The sequence below is a fragment of the Dromaius novaehollandiae genome, chromosome Z (genome assembly GCF_036370855.1).
Source record: "Dromaius novaehollandiae isolate bDroNov1 chromosome Z, bDroNov1.hap1, whole genome shotgun sequence".
Classification (NCBI taxonomy): domain Eukaryota; kingdom Metazoa; phylum Chordata; class Aves; order Casuariiformes; family Dromaiidae; genus Dromaius; species Dromaius novaehollandiae.
In genome coordinates, this window is record NC_088132.1 from 12,278,362 (window position 1) to 12,302,309 (window position 23,948).

Sequence of the window (23,948 nt, forward strand, 5' to 3'; positions counted from 1 at the left end):
TAAATATGTTCACAGTTATATAAAGGAATTATGTTCTTTAATGTGGTGTCTCAAACATTTGGGGATTAAGGCTTTCCTCTTTAGAAGCACAGTGTGTTCTCTATCTTAAAAAAAAGAAAAAAAAAAGGCAAAAACCAACCAAATTCCCTCTTCCACTCACCATAAAAAATTAAAAGCATGAAAGCATTCACTGAAGTTGATAAAAATACACCTGTAGACTTCAGCGGTCACTGGATTGGGCCCAAAGCCGGTTGTGTTGGCAAGTTGCTTTGTGTTCAAGCTAAGAGACTTGAAGAACTTCAAAGGGACTTTGAACTCCTTAATTCAGTACAGCAAGCTGCTTAGCTTTTGCAAGCTTTACCACTAGTTGAGGAAAAAATGACCAAGTCCTCTAAGTTTACAACACCTCTCATTTCAGTAGTTGAGCTTGTGGTTAGATAGGTGTATGGTTTATTTCCTCTGTACTCATGTCTCTTGCAACTTACAGAAAGTATGCAGCTAATGTAATGCCACCATGACATTTATTGTGCAAAAGTGTCATGGAGTATTCATTCTTCCCTCTACATTAATACATGGGATATTCTGAGTCCTGTGTTTTCAGATCCTCATAACTGATGCTTTAAAACTTGCCTACTCAGTGCCAAACTCACTGTGGATGCAAGTCTGTTTCATATCCTGAATCTGAGCAATTCAGCTGTTTTGGGACTCATCCTGCAAAGACAGAGGTGGTTGAGAACGTTTTTTGCACTCAGAAATAAGTCTGTCCTCCCCTTTGCAAGTCCAGAAATGTTGATAGGTCTTTACTCAAGTTGATAAAAATTAAATCTTTGTAAGATAGAAAGTACACAGAATATTTCAGCCTGAAGACAGTTAACGAGCATGAAAGATAGGAATTCTTTTGCTATCTTAACTATAGCAATGTGACTATACAGCAACCCCTGCAAAAGAATATCTTGTCAGAATGCGTGTCAGTTACTTGAGTATACAAGCCTGCAAATACCTCTGCTCATGTGTTACTCATGTGAGTAGTCCCGCTGAAATGCCATGTGGCATGGTGAAGACAAGGCTGAGTGGTATCTGTACGATTTTACATGACACTTCCCTTATAGAGCAGTGACACTTCAGCATTCCCTGCACACCTCTGCTGACTACTTCCATGTCTCTCTCCTGCTTCACAGATCTGCTTTTACTATGCACGTGGAAGCTGGGCACTCGGCAGTTCCTGAGGAAGGACCCAAAGACCTTCGCTGTCCTCTCTGCCTATATCACACCAAATACAAACGCAACATGATTGACCACATAGTACTGCACAGAGGTAACGATACCCCTGTATTTGCCTGTATCTGATGCGGGGAAAGCTGAACAGTGCCCTCTCTTTTCAAAGTGGTTCCATTAAGTTTTCTGTCCCCTGTTTGTGACCACAAGCATGTTGAATAGGTCACCAGCCCTTGAGTATCTTTTATTCTGTTTCTAAATGATGCATCTTACTTCTTTACTGTAAAATACAAAGTCAACCAATGCTGAAACACGGCAAATCTAAAATTGTTTTTAAGCTTTTCCTCCAAAGAGGTTAACAGTCAACGAGCACCTGTTTAGCAAGAGTTACACTCATTTACAACTGTGACCTAGGCCAGGGTTGTTTCCTGCATATGTCCTTGCTATGATAAAGTCCTTGCTATTATAAACATTGTGGCAGGGTGTATCAACTAATCCTAGAAGCCCCAAAATATCCCTTGATTACTTGCTTGAATTTTTTGTCTTCATTATCTGTCTTGCTGTTCTTAAGATCAAAACAAGAATTATCATGTTTTTGTTATTCTTTAAGACTCCTTTTCTATCTCCGCCCCCCTTTCTTTTTTTAACCCAGCTAAGAGTGGGATTAGGGATTTTTATATTCTATTAACTGCAGGCTTGCAAGCTCAGAAGAGACAGCTGTTTGGGCTCACTGGGCTGGGATTCCTGCCCATAGCTATCACACTTGATGCTTGTAGATGGTCTGTTGGCTGCCCAAATCCAAACCCATGTGTTGGGATGGCACTTTGCCTACTTGCAGGTTGGGCAGAGTTTCACAGTAGGGTATTGATGGTGAGCAAACACAAGTTTTGCATGCCATCTTTTTCCTGGAGAAGCTCCTGGTGTGACAAGTGTTATCATAATTTCTTGTAACATACCACTTTTCAGTGTTGGTTGCTTAAAGTCCTTCTTATACCAAAGCAGTGACGTAGGCAGAGTTCATACAAGTGTCTGTTTGCTGGAAGGCCTGTTCTGAAGAAACATCTGGGGGAGAAAATGACCTGTCAGTGATTCAGAAAGCACGTAGCAAAGCTTCCTTATTTGGTTGTAAGTGTTGGTCAGATGCTTTTACTTTGGTGAGGGCTTGTCTTTGAGGGTGTCACAGTATTGGGTTTTGCCCAGCTTCAGTGCATGCTCCAGAATTAGCTCACTGTGGAGAACAGAAGGGTTTGGTAGCCCCGTTCAGGGGACCCTGTGGTTTCAGGTGCTGACGGGGTGTGCGCTGGTTTGTGGCTGTGCCTGCATTCAAGTAGAGATGGCCAAAGATATAAAATATACTTAGACCGAACAAGGGAGGGCTTGCTGGGCTTAGGAAAATTTCCAGCAAAGGTTAACTTTATACTGACAATGTCCAGTTGCTGCAGTGGTGGAGCACTTCATGAGCTCAGGCAGCTGTGCTGGCTTTACAGAGCTGTTTCTGACCCACTGCAAGAAGGCAGCTACGTCCTAGATAAGTGGCACTGTGGATCTGTTCTTCTCTATAGCTGTTGCTTCAGTTGGACAAAGAAACCTTAAGACTTCATGCTGTTGAAAAAAACTGATGGCAAGGGATGTGATTATACACCCACTAGAGGGTTGGGGGAAGTAAAACAGAGTAAAGAAGTTTCAGTGCAAATGGGAATTTAGCTGGTAAAGATTCTCAGAGGCCCCTGAGAGACGGACAAATGTTTTCTCAGACGTGGAGCATGCAGGCATTAAAGAAGGGAGGGTCCTTCCTTAAAGTTTTTCTAGTGCGTATATCCAGATGAAAAACCTTACTGTCATGTTTAATTGTGTGGCAGCTGAAGCAGCTAATTTTGGCACAGTCTAATGTACGCTGAAAGAGAGAACGAAGGCTGCTGAACATAGTCTGAGATAGTCTTCCTTGTTTATAGCCATTGCATTGATAAAATGAGGACGTAGTCCCAAGCTGTGGTCCAAGAACATCCGTTTTCCAGGTAGACAGAGTGGTGCAGTGTGTAAAATCAAGAGTGAAGAATCTGCCCCTTTTTTCTGCCAACTTTCCTCCGGGGGAGGGGGGAACAGTTACAGATGCATGTCTTACATTATGGCTTTCAAAATGGTAGCATCCTGAGTCCTTCATTAGGCAGCATGTGGCTGGAATGAAGAGTGTATTTGCCTCTTAGTGAGTAGCTACGGAAGTTGATTCTTACTGGGCTAAAGCATTATGGGGTAAAAGACTGAATGGCTGTGAGAAAAAGCTTAAGCAAGGAATGTGCTTCCCATTAAGGGTGAAGGCCAGCAGAATGGCTCCGAGAGTTTTCTTCCATGTGTCACCTATTCTGCTCAATCAGTTTTTTGTCAGTGTAAAAGCTGTTTAACTTGCCTTCTGTGCAGACAGAGGGAGCACAGACTCAGCACCTTCTGGTAGGCTGGAGCGAGGGTTTGCTGCATTCAGAGGTCGCTATGCAGGCAGGTGAAGAGAGGATGTTTGGCTCTCAGGTTCCTCCTGGCCTTCTCAGCAGGCGTGCCTGAGTTGCTCTTGGACCTTCCACAAAGGACGCGGTGAACTCCTGCTCCTTGCCCAGTAGAGATCATGGCCTTTCGTTTAGTCTGGAGAATGCAATTGTATTTTATCATCCATTCCAATAGGTTTTCCCATCCCACATTTTGAAGTCGATATTTTTCGAGTGCTGAGTGCAGCTTAGCAAGATCAATATTAGGTCTACTTCTTTAAAATCCTTGGGGAAGTTTTCTTTTTTCTTTTTACTCCTTTGTTTTACTCTCTTCTTGGTACAAATAGCTATTTTGTTCTTCCATTTAATAGAAGTAGCACCTATTTCTCTGGAATAGTAACTTTCATGTAGAAGGGTCACATTTTCTACTTACTCTACATCCTAAAAAGGCTTCATTGTCACATATCCTGATTCCTTGCATGTGGATATTTCTGGCATTATCCCTTGCACACACAACTTTATTGATACATGGGGAACCCCTGTGCTCTACTTGCTTTTGGCTACTGGTGCACAAACACTCCAGTTCTATGACTGTAGCTTGGATGTACATTGATTGCAGGCAAGAATACATACATGCAAACCATCTATCTTACTGAATAATTGGTCTGTGCCTAGATAGCAGGACTGTTTTGTTTGTTCTTGGTTTGCATTTAAAGGAAGAAAATCAGTTGTGCATGCTGTGGTGTGTTGCCAAGTAAAGATTTTTCCTTACAGTTAAGGACTGATAGAGACTTGGGCTTTTTTATGCCTCGAACATATGTGTCTGCTTTGAGTTACTGTACTGCAAGTGTCTAGTGTCTTTCCATTTAGTCTCTGATCTCTATTAGAATTAGCCTGAATATTTCAATCTAAACTAAGGATTGAATTTCTTAAACAGAGATGATGCTTTTTAGGTGAGGTTTTTTGTTTGTTTGTTTGGGACTTTTTTTTCTTTTTTTCTTCTCTTTATTTTTTTTCTTTTTCTTCTTTTTCTTCTTCTTTTTCTTCTTCTTTTTCTTCTTTTTCTTCTTTTTCTTCTTCTTTTTCTTCTTCTTTTTCTTCTTCTTTTTCTTCTTCTTTTTCTTCTTCTTTTTCTTCTTCTTTTTCTTCTTCTTACACCTCTTGTTACACTGCTCTGCAAAAAAAGACACCCTTTTATGAGGCACATACAGTAGTCTTTTGTTTAGACACTACTGAACTTTGAAGTTTGCACATGGAGAAGGAAGCTAAAGCTTCCAGTTCGCACACAGAACTTAGAGTTTACTGAAATTTTGTCAGTTGCCCGGATATGATAAGTGTGTAGCTTAATGAGTAGCTAAATATAGAGAGCTTGGTGGGCGCAAGCGGCAAGTCGTAGAATGGCCAGAGATTAGAGCATCACCTTGCAAAATGCAAGGTTCTGGATCCAAATCACCCTGCAAGTTCCAAATTCGTTGCTTGAAGGAAGCTCACAGAGATGAATACATGCATGTAGAAGTTTTAAAACATTATTTCATGAAAGTGAAATCCTTCAAGTTAAAATTCCTGTTTACATTTATCTTGCTCTTTTCATGTTATTGTGCTGCCTTTGATTTGGCGGGGCAGGGAGGAGGAGGGAGGAGGAGGATTGTCTGTGAGATAATGGGTTTTGCTGACATGAATTAGGAAATGCTACTTTACTCCAGAGTGACAGATAAAATCTTATATACCATCCCATGTTTAGTGTTTTTTTTTTTAATCTGTGCCATGTGCTAGAGAAAAAATGAATTTTCAAGTGTCTTAGTTAGTCGATACTTCGCTTTTTGAAAAATTCATTTGGCTTTTTTCACTTCTTAAAAACAAGTTGCCTTACTTCAGTGAGTCCAAATGCATACAGCTGTAAAAAACTTCTCAAAGTCTTCTTCTGACCCTAGAATCACAGTTTTAAATTCTGTTATCTCGTAGACCCTATTTCTCCCCCCACCCACCCCCACCCCAAATGGCCACAGCTTGGCATTTTTATAGCTAGAGAAGCTGTTGCTGGTGTAGAAAAGAATCTCCAGTTCTCAGAGTTTTTGTCAGGCATGGCTTGGGGGAAAATTTCCACTTTTGAAGCTGCCAAAGAAGAAGTTACGTGCTAGGATAACTTTTGTGTTTATGGAGAAGCTGAAGAGGATGGAATACTTAGATGGGCTGTGAAAAAATCTCCTGAGCAGTGGTGAGACATGGATTGGTCAAAGGTGAATGAATTGTTACAGCTTTCACCACCTTACAGAAACCATAAGGGAGTTTGCATTTCCATAACTGTGTTTGGATGTGATGTTACTCTCCTTGCTGAAGAGAGGAACCCATTGGCTCAGATCTGTACCTTGCGTGGACTGTCGTGTCTCACAGAGTCCCTTACCTTTCATCTCTGCAATCTGAGATTCAGGCCTGTTTTTTTAGTTCATTTGTTTTAATATGTTGTTAGTGATGACCTGCATGAGGAAGATCAAACTCCTCCTTTAATCTGCGATCCATAGGGAATAACGGTACTAAATTTCAGTGTCCCAGTTCAAAAGGCCAGCTGAGTAACAAAAGCCCATAATGAGGGCCTTCTGGTGACCCTTGGCTGAAAGGTCAAATTTGGGATTTCCCTTGTGCGCACAGCTTTGAGAACCACAGTGCACAAGTGTTAAACACATCGGGATTCTGGCTCTGTTGAAAGACTGAAATTAATTGCCACTCTCTTAGATGTCTGTGTTTTGTGTGAGAAGTGGAGAGTTTAAAAAACTCAGTGAGAGCGTTTTCAGTACAGACTTGTAGCCGTAATCTGAACTGCAGGAAGTGTGGCATGACATGTGTGCAAATTCTGGACCAGAGCTGTTTAAAAGCAGAGGGTGGATTGGGAGTTTCTGCCCCTGGCTGAACTGCACAGCCACTTCCAGGAAAAGGTGCTGCCCCACACACCCTCTCCATCCCCAGGAAGCAGCTTCTGATGGGGTGGTGAGGATACCAGGCACTATTTTTACAAAGCTGGGAGGGTGATGCCTTGGGAATCACCCTACAGATTTCCAATTTATTACGTTTCTAGCAGCCGTTACTGGCTGCTGTCAAGTACTGAACCAGAATGGACTGCTGATCTGGCTGATTTATAGCTGTTTTTGTGTTCCCAGGCTCTGCTACGCTGACTCACAGATGGAGTCTCGTTTGCCCCAAAACCTCCATTCCCATCCTCTTCACCCAGCGAGCAGTTACATTTGTGAGGACATCTGCATTGGTAGCCTTGGAGGATTAACCCTGTCTTTGCAAGAATAGAAGTTGTTTATTTCAGTCCAGTTTAGCTCCTCAGTAGAAGGATTGCATAACCACATGGCAGATCCTGTTCCTTGTGTGGGTGGTGGCTTCCAGACTCTTGACATGTTACCTGATATTTTGTAAAATTTGTTAAACAAATGTTGTCCTCTTCCCACAGAAGAGCGGGTCGTTCCCATCGAAGTCTGTCGTTCCAAACTGTCGAAGTACTTGCAGGGAATTGTTTTCCGCTGCGATAAGTGTACCTTTACCTGCTCCAGTGATGAGAGCTTGCAGCAGCACATAGAGAAGCACAATGAACTGAAACCTTACAAATGTCAACTCTGCTACTATGAGACCAAACACACAGAAGAGCTGGATGCTCACCTTCGAGATGAGCACAAGGTAACATCCTAATAGGTTTAATTTGTAACAATCTACTCCTTGCAGTTGCTATATTTATTTTATGTGCATGTCGATTCTGATTAGCCAACCTGCCTTTTTTTTATTTCCCATAAAACTTGGAAACTACTCACTCCCATGCTGGGCTTCACTTTCTGTAAAGCATGTATTTAGGGAAAAAAAAAAATCAAGACTGAGGGTTTCTAAAGCTGTTCAGAGTGACCAGAATTGGCTGATTGTTGACTGCAGAGTATGATTATCTGGAAAAGGCACTTGTGTATGCTAAGGTTATTTAAAGAAAAGAAAAAAAAAAAAAGGTCTTGTGAAATGATATTAAGGCTGTGTGATTCGGCCTCTCTAAAAGCCAGGAGATTCCAAACTTAAGATTGCTCTGGCAACTTCAGCAATGTGACATGCCATGCATATTTTAATAACAAAGAGGGCAATACATCCCCGTTTACATTTAATGAGGGAAAGATAAACAGCACGTATAACCAGGTCCTAAGTTAAGGCTGCTTTGGTGTTTGTGTGGAGTCCCTGAGTACAGACCTGATCCAGTCTTGGGGAACTCATCAGAAGGCTTTCTACAGACTTCTGTTAACTCTGAATTTTTGTTGTTGTGTTGCTGTGGGAGAAACTTAAGTTCTAGAACTGAAATATGTTTTTGCAGTATTTATCAGAATACTTTCTTGTTGCAGTTCCTGTGGAGGCAGCTATTTGACTTCACACACTGGAGCTGAGCTGCCACAGTCCTCACTAAAAACTCATTCAACTGCATTGATTGAATGACAGTTTTCCTATGGCCAAATGTATATTGATAAAATTAGCATCAAAAGTCCTCGCAAAACTTTTCACACTTAAAAATACTTGACTGCCTGTAAAAACAAGCTCTGTAAACTTACACTGGCCTCTTATGCTTATCTGCCCTCTTTATTACTCCTTGAGAATCTTTCTACGCTGTGCATAGCACCCGAGATGTTCCACATCTCCCAGTCACCACAGCAAGGGCCCTGGGCTATCAAAGATGCAGCATTTCTCATTCTTTTGGCTTATTGCATCAGGCTGGGAAGATTGTTTCCTTACATGGCTCTCCCTTCCAAATCAGACCTGCAATGATGATGCCAATAGTTGAAGTCTTCCCATCTCTCTTGGTAACTTTTAAATATTATCACTCTAATATTTGTCCAGGCCCTGGGCTTAGACACACAACTGATGTATTGCACCTCAGTGAGCTCCTGTGCATGAGCCGAGTTGCATTAGGTGCCTTGCTCATGGTCATACTTGCTTACATCTCAGTAGGTAACCTGCTAAGTCAGAGAACCTCATCACAGCTCTCTGCATGGAGTAGTTCAAGGAACCCGATACCTGCATATTGCTGAATTTAGGGTAGTACATAATTCGGAGGTATACTACTGTCTGTGTCGCACATTCCTTAGATTAATTCACATTCCCTTTCCTGCAGAGGGATAAAACATAATTAGTGGGGTTGATATTTCATTCAGCATCTTGCAGGAGTTGTACTGCACGCATTCCTTCCTCTCCATCCTCTCTGTCTCTGTGGCTCAGTGCCTGTGCTGTTGGAGGGCTGACTTTTGCATGAAAGATAAATCCAAAATCCTGCCCAGCAGGGATCAATGAGCTTAGAGAGTGCTTGTCATCCAACAAGTATTAGCCATAGTGTCCTGGTCATGCTCCACACTGTCCACCTCTACTGTAAATTTGGGCTGCTCCTCTGCTGTTTCTGCTGGATATAGTGCTGTTCCTGACTTACCCATCCTAAGCTGCCGTTTTCCTACTGTTGCTGTCGGCTGTTAAAAAGCTGGTGCATTTCACCCAAGGGTTTGCTGAATTTGACTGCTGGGTGAAGTGTTCCCATTATAGTCTGTATATCAGTTTGCAAAGCACTTTGCAGCCCTTCATAATGAAAATTAATCTGTTATTAATGAGTGAAAGTGTATGCGGCACAGCATCCATGTGCTTAGTAGAGGACCTATCCTTTCATGCATGAAGCTGAATGAACCGGTCACAAAGGATTTTCCTTAAGTGGTGGTGTGCAATAGCAATGTTTGATCACAGTGGTTTAATGCTACCATGAAAGAAGAGTAGAACTTACAGTGTGTAGTGTTTCTTAGATTTTTTTAGTTTTAATACCTCAAAAAGAGGAAGAAATGAGAGGCATTTATTGAATGATATTCAGTTTTGAAAAGCGAGATTGATACATTGAGTATAAAAAGGGAAAGAAGAATCATTGTCATTGAAAAGAAATAAGTATTAATTTGACTGGGTATTTGCATGTCACCTGTAGTTATAGAAGGAGGTTCGGGGACATATTGGATTTCATTTTGCATATGAGGTAGTTTTTCTGAGTAGCTGATGGTGGTGCTAATTGCTGACAAAAGTGTTCCTTTCGAAGGTGAGTCGTAATTTTGAGCTGGTTGGACGGGTTAACTTGGATCAGTTGGAACAAATGAAGGGGAAAACAGAAAGCTCCAGCAGTGATGAGGAAGAAAAAGAAGAAGAGTTAAGCCCCAAGACTGAAGAGAGAGGTCAGTTCCCCCCCGCCTTTTTTTTTTCAATGGACTGCAACATGCCCCACTGGTCCCACCAAGCAAGGTCAGCTATTGACTCTACAGCACATTCCTGTAGAGTCATGCAGCATGCCAGCAAGAGCAGAATGGGGCTTTTGTCAAGACACTGTTCCTGGGGGAATCTCGTGTTTCTAATCCTTACTACAAGTTTTCTGTCTGTTAAAAAAAAAATACGTACTATGAGAAAATGCAGATAGCATCTGTGACTTATATGTCCATGCTGATAACATCTATAAGGGCTTGGAAAACTGCGTAAGTAGAGTATTTCAGTGGTCTATCAGATTTTCTGTGTTGGTAACCCATTTTCAATTTCTTGCTTGGCATTATTCAAACAAGGATGAAGGGTCGTGGCCAAACTGATTTTTGGACTGTTAACTATTAACTATGTGCTCAGCATCACTTCCTTCTCAGTGAGAGTCAGTCCTGTTGCAGTCGCTGTAGTTGGCAGCTCTGGAGCCAGGGTAGATCCATGCCCCACCTTCAGATCACTGCTCAGTTGTGTACCTAAGTATGTGCCTAAGTTTATGTCTATGACTAATCCCCCTGACTTCAGCGAGGCTAGGCCACAAGGTTGCTAATGCTTATGGTTCAGTCAAAGTTGGCTGAGTAGGGAAAAAAAAGTCCTCTAAATCAGAGCAGGGGTTTGTCCTGTGTGCCCCACCCTGCCTCCATATTAAAAACAATTTATGGCAAGCATCTGGTCTCAATTGCATATTGTCACAGCCTACTCTGGTGCATCAGTCCAGCGCAGTATGTTCACTACTCTTGAGCCTTGTGATGCCTGATCATCAGATTGGAGGGGTCACCCACCCTCCTAGTGCTGACAACTGCAGTTCGCCAAGTTTCTATGTACTTAACTAAAGGCATGCTGTCATGTTTACCTTTTTCCTCCTAAAGTTTCAGCTTTCAATGGAAGACTCATTTCAAACTCACTCAGGAGTTGTTCACAAGATAAAATGTGTCTCACTGAAGCTTTTCAGACTTTGGAAAATTTAGATTTCTAGATTCAGAGGTAGTTTACAGAACAGGAAGGGCTTAGATGATGCCTCTTACCTCACTAGCAGAACCCAGTGTCTTTCTTGGCTTTTGTTTCATGCCCCTACAGCATAAATTCTGCCTGTGCTTGTCACTAACATTTCAAGTGCAATTGGTGACAGCTTGTATTTAAATGAGAAAGAAAGTTAGTTGGATGGGAAATCATTTATGTTTTAATGAAAAATATCCTTCATGAGATCTTAGTTAGCAGCATTATAAAAAATCAGAGAAGAAGCTAAAGAGAGGTTGGTTCCGTGTGCATTTCAAAGCTTGATATTACTTCCTCCACACTCTCTTGTGGAAGTGTGCTCAGATCTGTCTGCTCAGGAAGAAGTTTGACCCTCAGGGCTTTAGGGCTGGAAGAATGATTCTGTACCTTCACTAAAGGACTAGCTCCCCTTAGTTGCACCTGTAGCAGGCTGATTAATGTTTGTGCAGACCCACAGCTTGCAAGGGGTGAAGAGTCGTGCTGTCCTTGTGAGGATTACTTTAGCATTAGATACCAACACAGGTGCTGAAATGACTCTGGAAAATGTGGCATCCAGAGCAAGAGGAAGAAGGTGCTATCAGCCGAGCCTTTCAAATCCCTATAAATGAACCATGGGGAGAGGGGAGAACCCCAGGTGAAGTTCATCATTTAAGTTGCATTTAAGATGCTTGATTTCTTGACCTTTATTGTGAAAATGTAAAAATATCCCTGCAAGTTTAAATCTCCAGCATAGAAGGTGATAACAGATACAAGGGATAGTGTTTTAGCAATTTTGTTTCTACTGGGTACTCTTTTAACTTGTGTCTGTGCTTTTCTTACCTTCGACTACTTAAAAAGTGATCTGTGTTTGATGTGTTCAGAGGACCCATGTAAAAATTCATATGTATTTCCCTGCTTGTTTTGCAGCTGTTTTCCTGGCTGCCCCTTACAGGTGACTTTGTCTGACTATTGCTAATTTTTGTCCTTTTGATCTAAATATTAGTTGTATTTTGTACTAGAATAGATAGAAAACACAGGAAGTGTTTATGCCTTCTACAAAAGAGTCTATTTAGAAAACATCCAAGTTGTATTGACTTTATTTTTCTTGCCAAGTTGTGGATTACCACTGTGAGATGCAAGATGCAAGGTAAATTTTTTAAAAAATGTTCTGGTGAGGTAGGAGCTGAATGCATGGCTGGATGCAAAGTCATGTCCTGACATCATCTTCTCCCAGTGGATGTTCAAAAGCCACTTTTAATGCAGAAACAGTTCACCCTGTTAGTAGAGGACCACACCTATGCTGTTAAATATTGCCTGTCACAATGGCTAATGGTGTCACTGCTTTCAAACCACATCAAACTACATAATCTCTGATAGCACTTGGTGCTTTGGACAATTTTAGCCTTTGTGGTGTTAGCAGGAAGTAGGATTTGCTGCGGGTGCCTCTGTGTGCTCCACGTATCTGGAAACAAACACTGGCTGAGCCTCTGAAGTCTGTGACTTTGGCAGAGCCAGGTTTTCTTCCCATGAGTCAAACCACTAGATTCACCGCTTTGACTCCAGAATGGTGTTCGCAGTCCTGAAGGCACAAAGAAGACCGTGTTGCTTCTCCAAAGGTTGGGACACTCTCCCAAAGAAGGGTTATATGTCATCTGGGCAGGCAGAGCTGGGCATGTCCTCTCAGCAGAGCTGAACTGACGTGTCAGGTGGGAAGGCAGAGGAGTCATCAGTTGTAGGTAAAGGACAGCAGAAAAAATAGGGACACGGGAGGAAGAACATGAGGGCGAAAAAAAGAGGATGACTGGCATGCACCATGAAAAGAGCAGCCGCCCTTGCTAAGGAATGCATCCCAGAGGTGCTGTCTCTGCTGACCTTTATATCTTGTTCTTACCAGAAACCTGAATCGAGAGGTATTTTTCCACAGAAGACAAAAATAAATGATTGTGTATGTGGTGCAGGAAAACCAAAGAGAGATCAGGTGTCTGTGCAGACCACAGGGAACAGGAGATCCTGATACAGTCTTCCAGGAGAGCAGTCCAGATTCACAGACCTAGAAACAAATTGGTCAGGAAACAGAGTGAAGAATATAGTGTATTCTAAAGCAATGATAGATTTACTAGGGTTGCACATGTAAATGAGAATTGCAAGTATAAAGTCAGCCTATTCATTTGAGCAAAGCAGCCTCTATTGTGCACGTCTTCTCTGCAGAGGCCCAGAATAAATTTCCTATTGTGTACTATATGGTAGGTATGTTCCTACACAGAAGAGCAACTGTTGTCTCCAAAACCTTTATCTGCCTTAGGTGTTTGTCCCTGTACCATGACTAGACTAAGTGTTGCAATGGTGTTTTTAAATTTGTATTACACATATGGTATTAAAATCTGGATGTAAACTGACGTAGGGGCATTGACTTACTTTCTGCTGTTCCTATTGGTTTAACATCTTGCTTTGTGATATTTAACCACATAATAAATCACTGACACAAAGAAATATGAAGTGAGGTTTTTTCTTCCAGAAGGAAGAGAGAAAAAATGGTGTAAAGCATCTTGAACTTTATTAAAGGCTAACCAGTGACAAATGTGTTGCAAAAATACCTTTACAGAACTTACACAAGGATAATAGCGAGTGTGTGTGCAGTTTTAGTTTCATGGGCTGATCTCAACAAAGTAAATCTGAGATTGAAGACACCAAGTGAGCAGAGATCAGAACTGAAATGAAGCAAAATCTCTTTTCTTTTATTATGTAGTTTGGGAGGAGTCGGAAAGACATTCTGTTGATTTCTTGCTTAAGATAATCCCTGCTAAGGAATTAATGCTCTGAGCAGATGGTGCTGTCTCATTTCCAGCAAAAAGAATCAAGTGAGATAGTCCATGCAATTATTTTTAATGGCTTGTGTGGTGATCTTCTTAATTTGTAAGAAAATGTTTCATCTTTTGTTAAAGCTGGCTCTATTCACATGGGGCTTGGCTTTCAGAAATACTGCTCCCTCAGCTGCCAGTGACTTCACTCCTATTACTAGGTGCTTGACACTTCTGCAAATGAGGCCCCAAGCATTTTGTATAAAAGATTAGGATGGGTTGGAACACCTATGCAGTTGAGATACAGGACTTTTCAGAGATACTCTTCAGCTCATGAGAATTCATGATGAAGGGATGTCTATTTCTTATGGAGAGCACATGTTCAATATACCAAGTCTCTGTTTCCTAAAATTTGCACTGCCAATTCAGAAATTACATACAGGCTCAAGTGGGATTTTGGGGTTTGCTTTGAAGCTATTTCAACACTAAACTTCTCTCAGTGTTGGTTTTGAATTAAAACTCCACAGTCTCTTCATTTGTTCAAATACAAGAACAGGGAGCAATAACTATATTAACACTTTTTTGCAGAGATTTTTTAAGAGTTAGGATGGGACTTGTGACCTGCAGTGTCACTTGGCTTTGTGGAGGGGAGTGTGCGTTTTCACTAATGCCTGCAGTATTTGATGAGGATCTCCTTTTGTTTCTCAGGGATGCTTTGTTTTCTCTTTGAGGGGCAGGAGAGGGGACCAGAGTAGGATCAAAGTGCTCCCTTCCTGCCCTGGCACTTGTGCATTTACAGTCCGTGTCCTTTTGCAGATCCCATGATGTTTCCTGACAGCGGCGCTCTGGAGAAGCGCTTCCCATGTGAGTTCTGTGGCCGGTCATTCACCGAGGGCTCTGAGTGGGAGCGACACGTGCTGAGACACGGCATGTAAGTTGATTTAGACTCCTTTGCCGAACAGCCAAGAGTAACAGTAGATCTTTATGCATTCCCCACCTGTTCCTCTCCTCCCAGGGAAAGCCCTGTGATGAAGGCAAATGAAGGTGTACGACAAGCAGGGATACAATTATCAGGTATCTTTGCACAAAGAGAAGTTCTTGTGCATTGTGTTTAACCCAGCAACCCCGGTGACTGCAGAGTTCAGATTTCAGGTGATTCTCTCCATATGTCCACATACCTTTCCAGTTTCAGTTCTGAATCAGATCTCAAAGGGAAAGAAACCTTTTTCAGTGGACAGACAGGGTTTGACTGTGATTCTAAAACTTAAGCCTTGTCTCAGGATGAATACCACTTTGGCCCAGGGTTAACTTTACTTCAGTCTACTGTTGATTTTGCTTGCCAGTGGAGCAGCATGAAAAATGGCAGAAAACTAAAAGGAACGTTCCAGAAGGAACTGTGGGTTTTTTTGTCTTTATTGTTATGACTTCTTATCATGCTTGCAGCTAAACTTGCAGAACAGTGTAACGAATTAAGTGCAGAGAAATGTCAAGACCTTCAAGGGAAATCAAATCAGTCAGAATGATCTCTCCCTAAAATGTTTGCAGTGAAGTTAATAGCAAAGATCTTTGCCTTTTTTGTGTATAAATAACAGTTTGTACACTGTGGGATGACACAGATAGACATCTCTGCAACATTCATTTTCCTTCTCTTGGTGATGATCTGATCAGTAGAAGAGATGTCTTTGCTGACCATAATTTCTTCAAAGAGTAGATCTCATTCAAGATTACTGACATGTGGAAGACATTTGAATACAATATTGCAGCTTGAATGTGGAGGGGTGAGAAATACTACTTCTCTTACCCTTTATCTTGTCTGCTTAAATAGGAGTACTTGAAAAGTTGCATGCTGTGAAATGCTTTATTGGATCATTAAGTCTTTGGGAAAAGTACTTTCTTTTCCTGTGCCTTTGTTTGGTACCTAATGAGTTTTGTTCACGAGGGAATGGGGAAAAGGAGATTGGGGTTCTTGCTCATTCCTTACTGCCCCAGCCTAGAATGAATAAAGATGTGGTTTCAAAACTAAAATGTAGAAGGTCCCACTAGCAGCTTCATTCCACCGCTTGTCCTCTTGAGCATGAGATGGCAGCAACGTGGCTGTTCGCTTTTTCAGGAAGTGAGCTGTTTCCCCCTGCCCGGTGTAACACACACAGATTGGCTCTCTTGTTCTCTGTTTGGGCTATAAGGATTTCTGTTTTCTGCTGCATTTCTTTGCAGGGCGCTGAATGAATGCAAGCGCAGGAGCAGCGAGGACAGCCAGCCGAAGGAGGACGCGGAGGAGACTGTTAGCACACTGCCAGTAGAAGAAAAGGAAGGCATTGAGAAAATGATGGTGGACTTTTCCCACAGCAGCGAAGCAGCAGTCAGTATGGTAGCTGCTGACAAACCTCTCCAAGAGAACTCAGAGGCCAAAAACGAATAAGCATTCGGTGTGATTTTAATCAACTTACTTGAACAGTGATGAATGGGGTGGGGCGGGCGGGTGGGGTGGGCAGAAGGAAGAAACAAAGCTGCTTTTAGGACTGAATGATCTATTTTCAAAGCACTGGTACCTGTGTGAGTGTGTGTATATTAAAGTTATTTAAATGATGGAATAAGTGGCTCCATTACATCACTGCATCTTTTCTTCTGGATCTTGACAATGGGAAGTTACGTTCGTCTTGGACTAATGAAACAACTCCCCGTGTTCCTACATTACACAACGTGCTTTGCAGTGGAGACTCGGATTGTTTGTGAATGGAAGCGTCGTGAGCATGGAAGCGGGGGGGCGGGGGTGGGGACAACTTTTCAACGCACAAATTTGGGTGCGTTTTTCTAGTTTTAATACATAACGCTTTTCCAGACTGAATGCAACTGCTTTAGAAAAGAAAAGAAAAAAAAACAAAAACAAAAACCAGAAACTGCTTTGCTTAAAACAGTCACCTGTTTCCTAGTACCTCAAAATTAACCAAGGGAGATCTCTGCATTTGTCAGTACTACCTGTTGTCATTGTGGTTAAATGTAGAGAGACTGCTGGGCAAGGTGGTGAAAGGAGGAAGAAAAAAGTTTTAAAGGAAAACAAATTGTGCTTAAAATCCCAGTGTGGGTTTTATTTCTTAAAATACTGTGATTTTTTTAATTATTTTAGTAAAAAAAAAAACAAAAAAAGAGAGAGACTTTAATTCCTAGATAACTGTTTGTGAATTGTCATCCTTTATTCCAGGTAAGCTGTTTGTTAGTATTCAACTATAATTTTAGGATTTGATAGATTTCATGTGACTGATTGTGCAGTTTTGTTTGCCACATGTTTATTTTCTATCAGCCTGAGGTATTACAAATACAGCACAATTAAGTTTCTCATGTAAAATGAATATTTCTTTTCGAGGGGGGGGGACAGGGAAAGGAGACTAGATCTTGTGAATAGAGTTTTGTTGTTGTTGTTGTTGTTAATTTTAAACATACGGATATAACAAAGAAGTTTTAACTTTTTTTTTTAAACTAAAGAACCAAACTTATGGCACAGCTATGCAGCTTGCGGGCCAAACATGTAGGTCCTCATAACCATTCTGTTGCTTGTCATATTAACATCTATCAGTCTCACACTAGTAATTTTTTTGTTAAGATTGGGCTGCCTTTTTTTTCTTCCGTCTGTGGTGTGTGTGTTTTCTTTTTGTTTTGGTATGGTGGGAGGGAGGGGTGTCTGTTAACACATCTTTTTGCAAGTGGAGGTGAAATAGTTACATATGACTTTGAGCCTGGAGAACTACTCTTACTCGATTGAAGATGGGAGTTGCTAATTTTTTCCCCTCCTCCTTAGCTTTTAGCATGAGGGGAGCAGCGTAGAGTGAATAGGAACCTGCATACCTAGTGGCTGATCCTGCACTTTTTCTTGGGTGGAAAGCCCACCAAACTGAACGGGACTTTTGCCTGAGCAAGGAATACAGGATCTGGTGCCCGTGGTATGTTCTGATTGTGAACAAAAAAAGAGTTTCTTTCCAAAAAGTAGAAAGTACTTGACTGAAACCTAGTTTTAGAAATGCATGTGTCTTTGTTTGTTTTTTTTGTTTTCGGGGGGGGGGGGGATTTAAGGGGGGAGGGGGGAAAAACAGGAAGCTGCTGAGGAAATGGTGTCCCAGAGAGCTTCACATAAAATTGATGGCAAAAATGTTGCATTTGTGGAATAAGTGCTACTTGAGAAGCATGGTGTTTTGCTTTTAAGGATTCATCAGTTGTGGGTTTGGGGGATTCTTTTGTTTTTTGTTTTTTTGATTTTTGGTTTTTTTGAAGTAGGGAGGGAGCGTCATGTGAAAAACACATTGGAGGGACAAATATAAATACACATTTTGTGTCTGTATTTGTTTTTTAATTGGCCTCATTTCAAATGTATTTAAACAGTTCCATACCTGGATTGGGTGTTTGTAATGGTTACCAAAAACAAAAAAGAAAAAAAAAAGAAATGATTGTGACATGCTTTTATCACTACTTTATTTTTCAAATAACATGTAAATATTGTAATCCATTGGATTTTGTTTTGCTAACCTGTTAATAAAAATATGGGACCATTATCCTTTTAACAAGCCTAGAATGTCATATTTTTTTCCTTTTTTTTCTTTTCCCAAAAATGTATACCTGATATATTGTGGACACACATTTTAGATGCATTATTATGATTCTGTTGACTGTAATGACATAGAATTGAAAATAACATTTTTTTCATTGTTTAATTTATACAGAGGACTTTTTCAGAGTTTGACAGAAGGAAATAAATAGCAAAATGCTAACCCATTGGCTTCAGCACTCGGTATTTCCTGATTTTTAAATTACTGCTTACTGATTGGGGATAGGAAGGGGATACTGAACTGTTGCACTGACGGGTTTGTTTTTTAAAAAAAAAACAATGAAAATTAATAAAAACTTTTTAAGAGTGTGTGCGTGTGTGTAGAGTTCTCTCTTGGCTACTCTGATGATAGGGCTGTAGAAGTGTCTATGTGACTCCGTCTTAGAGTTCAACTAACAGCTCTGTGAATGAGCAAAACACCTTTTCCCACCACTTCCCTCTTTCCTCCCCAGTTTCAGATAGGAAATTTTGGACATATAGCTGGGGTGGAGTGACTCTCCATAGCTCATACTGGTGTAGGGTCTCCTGCATCCTTGAAGAATGCCCTGCACATCCACCAGCCCAACATCCATGAGAGACCAAGGGCACACTGCCAAGGTCTGCCGACTCCTGAACCCAAACATAGAAACAAATGGCAGGCTGTCCTGAAAGGTGAAAATAGATGGAGACAGGCTGGTATTTGGATTATCAACTCAATCTCTGCTTGAGTTGGGATACTATATGCTTCAGTATCTGATGACCCATTGGATCCTGTGCTGAGGCTGTGCCTAATCACAGTCAAATATAAGCCCAGTAAGCTGGAGGAAGGGATGGTATTTTTTCCTCTTTCTCCACTGAAAATTTAGAGTGATGTTTTTGGTGCTATCCTGGATCTTACCTTGCTAAATACAGATTTTTTAAAGCACAGTGGAAAGATGTCTGAGGTTTGTTTCTGGGGGTGTTTTAATCAGGTCGTGTTTCCAGTTAAGCTTTTTGATTTTACTGGAACTGAAGTGAATGTATAGGATAATAAACATTATGAAAAGTTTTCTCATCTGATAGCTTTACATACTTCCACTTTTTTTTTTTACCTCTCTCCCCAAGAGTCAAAATATTTCTCATTAGGATACTTACTCACTTACCCTATGTAGAAAATCAAATTTACATATTTCAGGCTCTTACATACCGCTTTTTTCCAGTGTCTTTGGAAACAGTAATTTGTTAGGGAGACCTACAAATAATTTGCGCAGTGTATATTCTACCCCAGAGCTAACCTGCATTTCCACCAATTTAAAAAAGAGAAAGGGTTGTTCAGTGATACATCACTAACAAGAATTACATAACTAATTTAATAAAAGACCATGGGTGAATTCTAGAGTTTTAGAGTTGTGTTACTCCATTCACTGCAGTGGCAGGATTGTATAAGTGAAATCAAAATAAAATCCTTGACCTACTGAGATACACATTTCTAGCTGAATGTGGCTGGTTCACCTGTCTTGAGAGTCCTGTGTTGAAGTGAAACACAGCTTAAGGGAAATGGGGATGAAGAACCAAAGGAAAAAGTTAAAAAATGAGCCTTTACTCACATTATTTATCTACCTTGCTGGTCAATTCCCCTGTGGTAACTGGCAACCCTCAGCTTCATGGAGAGCAGCCGTGCCGTGGGACATTTGCTGTTCTGCGCACACTGTATTCCCAGGCTCATTGTCCTTCCTTTTCTTAAGAAGTCTGAGTAAATGTTTGCTACCTTATTGCTAGTTGACTACCGAGATTTTCCTTTGGTTTTGAGGCTCAGTGTCTGAATTCCCTCCATGCAGTGATCTTGGCTTCGTGTGCATGCTGGTGCAATGACTTTGCTGGAGTTGCCATGGGAAAGGAGACCGTAATCTCCCTTGCCTCCACACACGCACCTTCTCTCTCCATGGAGAAGGGTTTGGGCAGGCTATAGCACAGATTGCCCAGGGACTCATGGGCCAAAACTTGAGCAAGGGCTGGCAAGGTTATGGCGAGTAAGGACTGCAGAATCACAGAGCTGTAGGGTTTCCCACTGAACGTCTGTTGTTTGCAAAGTGAGAGGGTCTATGTGAAACTTTGATGTTTGAGGCTCAGCTACTCTGGAGGGGCCTTGGAAGACTGGGTCCTTATGGAAGACTTCTTTGTGATCTTAAACAGCAAAATTTTGTCTCCCGGCTTCAAGAAAACACCTAGATACAATTGCATGTGTTCAGTATGGTTTAATGAGAAGTGCCCCAAGTTTCTTCGCTCCTCCTCATCCTGAAGTGTTTTTTATTTAATACTTCTCTGACAACACAGGACTTTTTCCCCATAAGAATCAGGTATCTGTCTCTAAAGCAGCAATAATGCTAAATAGGAAAGGGCTTGGATAAGAATGTTTTTGAGGTAAAGATAGGTTTACGATGGTGCAGAAACCTCTCTTCTTTTGCAGAGTGGTTAACTCCGTTCTCACCACACCACCTGCCACCAGAAACAGGGTGTTCAGTTTGAGCAGTTTGGAGTACAAACTTCTGCCTTGAAGGCTAAGATCCTTCTAGGATGCATCTTGAGAATCTTTTGATGTCTTCTCATCTTTCACTTGCCAAACTGCCCTCAGATAGATCAGGTGTGGGCAAACGCCTTGTAAACCAAAGGTGGGGCTGGTGGCATGAGTAAAATAGCAAAGTCCTGGCCAAAGTCTTGGTAGGTAAGGCTGATGTCTATTTGAATCAGCTGATGTTTGGAGAGCTTAGCTGAAGGCATTGTCATTCCTGCTGTGTTTGCAGTTACCTCACCTGTGTGTGGAAACATGGTACATGTTTTATGAGGGTGGAGGGGAGAGAAGGAAGACTGATTCATCAGACACAAGATATACGTGTGCATGAATATAAAGGAAGAAAAAAAATTAGAACAATAGAAAAGCTTTTCTATTGGGAAAGTGGTGCAGCACTAGAGCAGGTCACCTGGTGAGCTGGTGGTATCTTCATCCTTGGTTGTTTTTCAGATTCATCCAAAGCTATGACTGACCTCATCTACTGCTGGCAATAATCCCACTTTTGGCAAGAGGTTGGGCCAGAGACCTCCTGGAATATCTTCCAGCTACATTTTCTAGTGCAGAATAAATTTCCTCAGTGTTCTCTTAACCTTTAATTTTTCTAGCATGTTACTGACTTTTTGCAAATCCCTGGCTTTTTTAAGAGTGAACTATTCTATGGATATGCTGGCTCATTCACAGACTTTTCTCAGACAGCAGCATTTCTCTCTGTCCTATGTCCAGTCATTTTTGACTGGACAGTAGAATCAAAACAATTTCTTTAACAGAATTTCTCTAGAGGTTTATATGCCTCATGAGGGGGAGTAGCAATGAACAGCTCTTAGCTTTGGAAGATGGCTATCACGTAGGAGGAGATGTCTGTCTTTACTACTGGGTTTCATTATGGCTAAAACTATTTTACTAGTTCTGATCTGAATTCTGTAACTCCTGTTCTCCAGCACGCCCACAATATGCTACAAATCAAGTGAAATCCCCAACAAAATAGTGCCGGTGTGATGGGGTTTTGTTTTTGTTTTGCTTTTGTGATTGAGCCAGTATTCTCACTTGCTACAATTGGAGGAATTGAATCCAAAGTCCTGCCAACTTGAAAAAAATGAGGGGAAAAAAAACCAAGAAAAATAAGAAAAAGAAAGTATGTCCTCATACAATATACTCCATAGAGCAGCAATAGATGGAGCATGCAGCTAAGTGTCAGGTAGCACTATTGACTTTTCTTTTACTGCATTTGAGATGTATTTTGCTCTAGTAGAATGTGGAAGTTCATATGACCAGATCTGTTCTCCATCTAGTTCAGTGTCTTGACTCCTAAAGGAAGAATCAAAACATCCCATGATGAGCAGGAAGGGAATAATCTGTGCCTAACAGAAATTTCATCTTAATTTCTTCTGAAGACTGCCTTAAATTCAGGAGCATAAGTCCTTTCCCTTTCACACTCATTTTGTGATATACCAGTATAACTCTTCACTTACAGTATTGTTACTGCCAATCCTATGTTAAATGTTAATAAACTCTTGGTTTCTGTCATGAGAAAAGACAGGTAAAATATTTTTTTTTTGGTTAATAATACTTCTGCTATTTTATTATCCTAAAAAGAAATGCTTCCCAAAAGTTGATTATGTGGTCTCTGTTATTTTTACATTGTTCATAAAATAAATTTTACATGTATATAAAATAATGTGTCAAGAACTCCAATTGATTCATTTCATCTAGGATGCTTAGGAAAATATAAAGTCAGCTATTGGAATGAGAAAAGACATGCTTCTCCTCTACTTCACAAATAATTTGCCTCTTTGAATAGTTGGTGTAAAAGCAAATATGCCTCAGCTTTGATTCATGAATTCTCTACTGAGTTTACACTTCTATTAATGAAGAACTCAGCTTAGTCTAGCCAACTGCACATGCATGGCTTCCAAATCTAAGTGAAAAGTGTCTCTCTGCAGCTGTTCTGTTATGCTCTCATCAGTTCAAAGACAGAAATGTATTTACCAGCTATGTCTCAAATTAATTTAGCTTGTGTTGAAAATGTTGGACTGAAATTTTAACTTTTCTTTGCAACTAAAGGAAATCCTGTTAAGCTACTGGGTGAAAGGATGCTTTAAGTCTTTGTGGAGTCATTTAGACTGAAATCATTGAAGACTTCTGCCAGAGATGTGGGAGTAAGAAAGGTGGTAGTTTTGGTCTATATGACCCACCAGATTATTAGAAGACAAGGTCCATGAAGCAATAAGTACATTAAATGTTATCTCCAGAGAATGTTTTCTTCTGCTTAGACCTTCAGGTTCTCAGCTATGTTATTGTTATAACCACAAGATTTAAGAAATAGTGATAATGCAAAGCTAGAGGAGATTTGGCTTCCCACAGGTACATAAATATACAGCATGATAAGGACATTGCCTGCACAAAGAAGTAAGACCTTTCAGCTATTTGCTACAGCTGCAAGGTATTTCTAGCTGTTGCTATAGGCATCTCCTTCTGGAGCACAGACAAGAAAGGAGATTCACTTCCTGCATGCCCCAGCTGCTCCTGGAGTCACCTTTTCCATCTCTCTCTGAGGGATAGCTTCAATAGAGAGCAAACTCTGACCACTGTGAAGCTGACAGGAGTTGTGGTGTTGAATTGAGGACAGTGAGAAGTACCATCAGTCGCTGGTGCTACAGGCACCGGGGTGACACATCTGCAAGACTGAGACTATGCAGCTACCATCCCTGCCAGGAAGGGAGGGCATATAGCAAGGCAAGAAAAGAGAGCTGTCTACTAGGCTTTGGTTGGGACCAGGCATAATCAGTCTGGTGCTCAAAAGAGTATCTTCGTGTCTGCCCTCATCAGCCCTTATAGTCTGTTCTGGAGGGGAAGCGCAAACAGGATGTGTGCTGTTCTGGCTCAGTCACAGAAAATTTAGTGATAATATAGAACGAATTTAAACATGCCCGATCCTGCTCTGAGAAACTGGCTCATCTTCTGTCCTCTCCACCAAAAGCATGAGGGGACAGGTGATCTGATGTAGACATCATGTCCTATGTAATTAATTCAAATGACAGCAGCCACAAAAGAATAATTATATTCTTACCAATGGATTA

The 23,948-nt window shown here is 41.1% G+C and overlaps 1 protein-coding gene across 7 annotated transcripts in view; it reads left to right on the top strand.

The window, feature by feature from the left end:
• The window catches only part of ZNF462 (zinc finger protein 462), a 90,429-nt gene extending 74,085 nt beyond the window's left edge, over positions 1-16,344 (top strand). For all 7 annotated transcript variants that reach the window (XM_026098265.2, XM_026098275.2, XM_064501738.1 and 4 more), the window contains 5 exons: positions 1,179-1,315; positions 7,141-7,364; positions 9,775-9,907; positions 14,567-14,681; positions 15,965-16,344. In XM_026098265.2, coding sequence (XP_025954050.1) covers positions 1,179-1,315; positions 7,141-7,364; positions 9,775-9,907; positions 14,567-14,681; positions 15,965-16,169 — 814 coding nt within the window. In that variant the 3' untranslated portion in view covers positions 16,170-16,344. The remainder of the gene's footprint in view (positions 1-1,178; positions 1,316-7,140; positions 7,365-9,774; positions 9,908-14,566; positions 14,682-15,964) is intronic.
• The last annotated feature ends 7,604 nt before the right edge of the window (positions 16,345-23,948 follow it).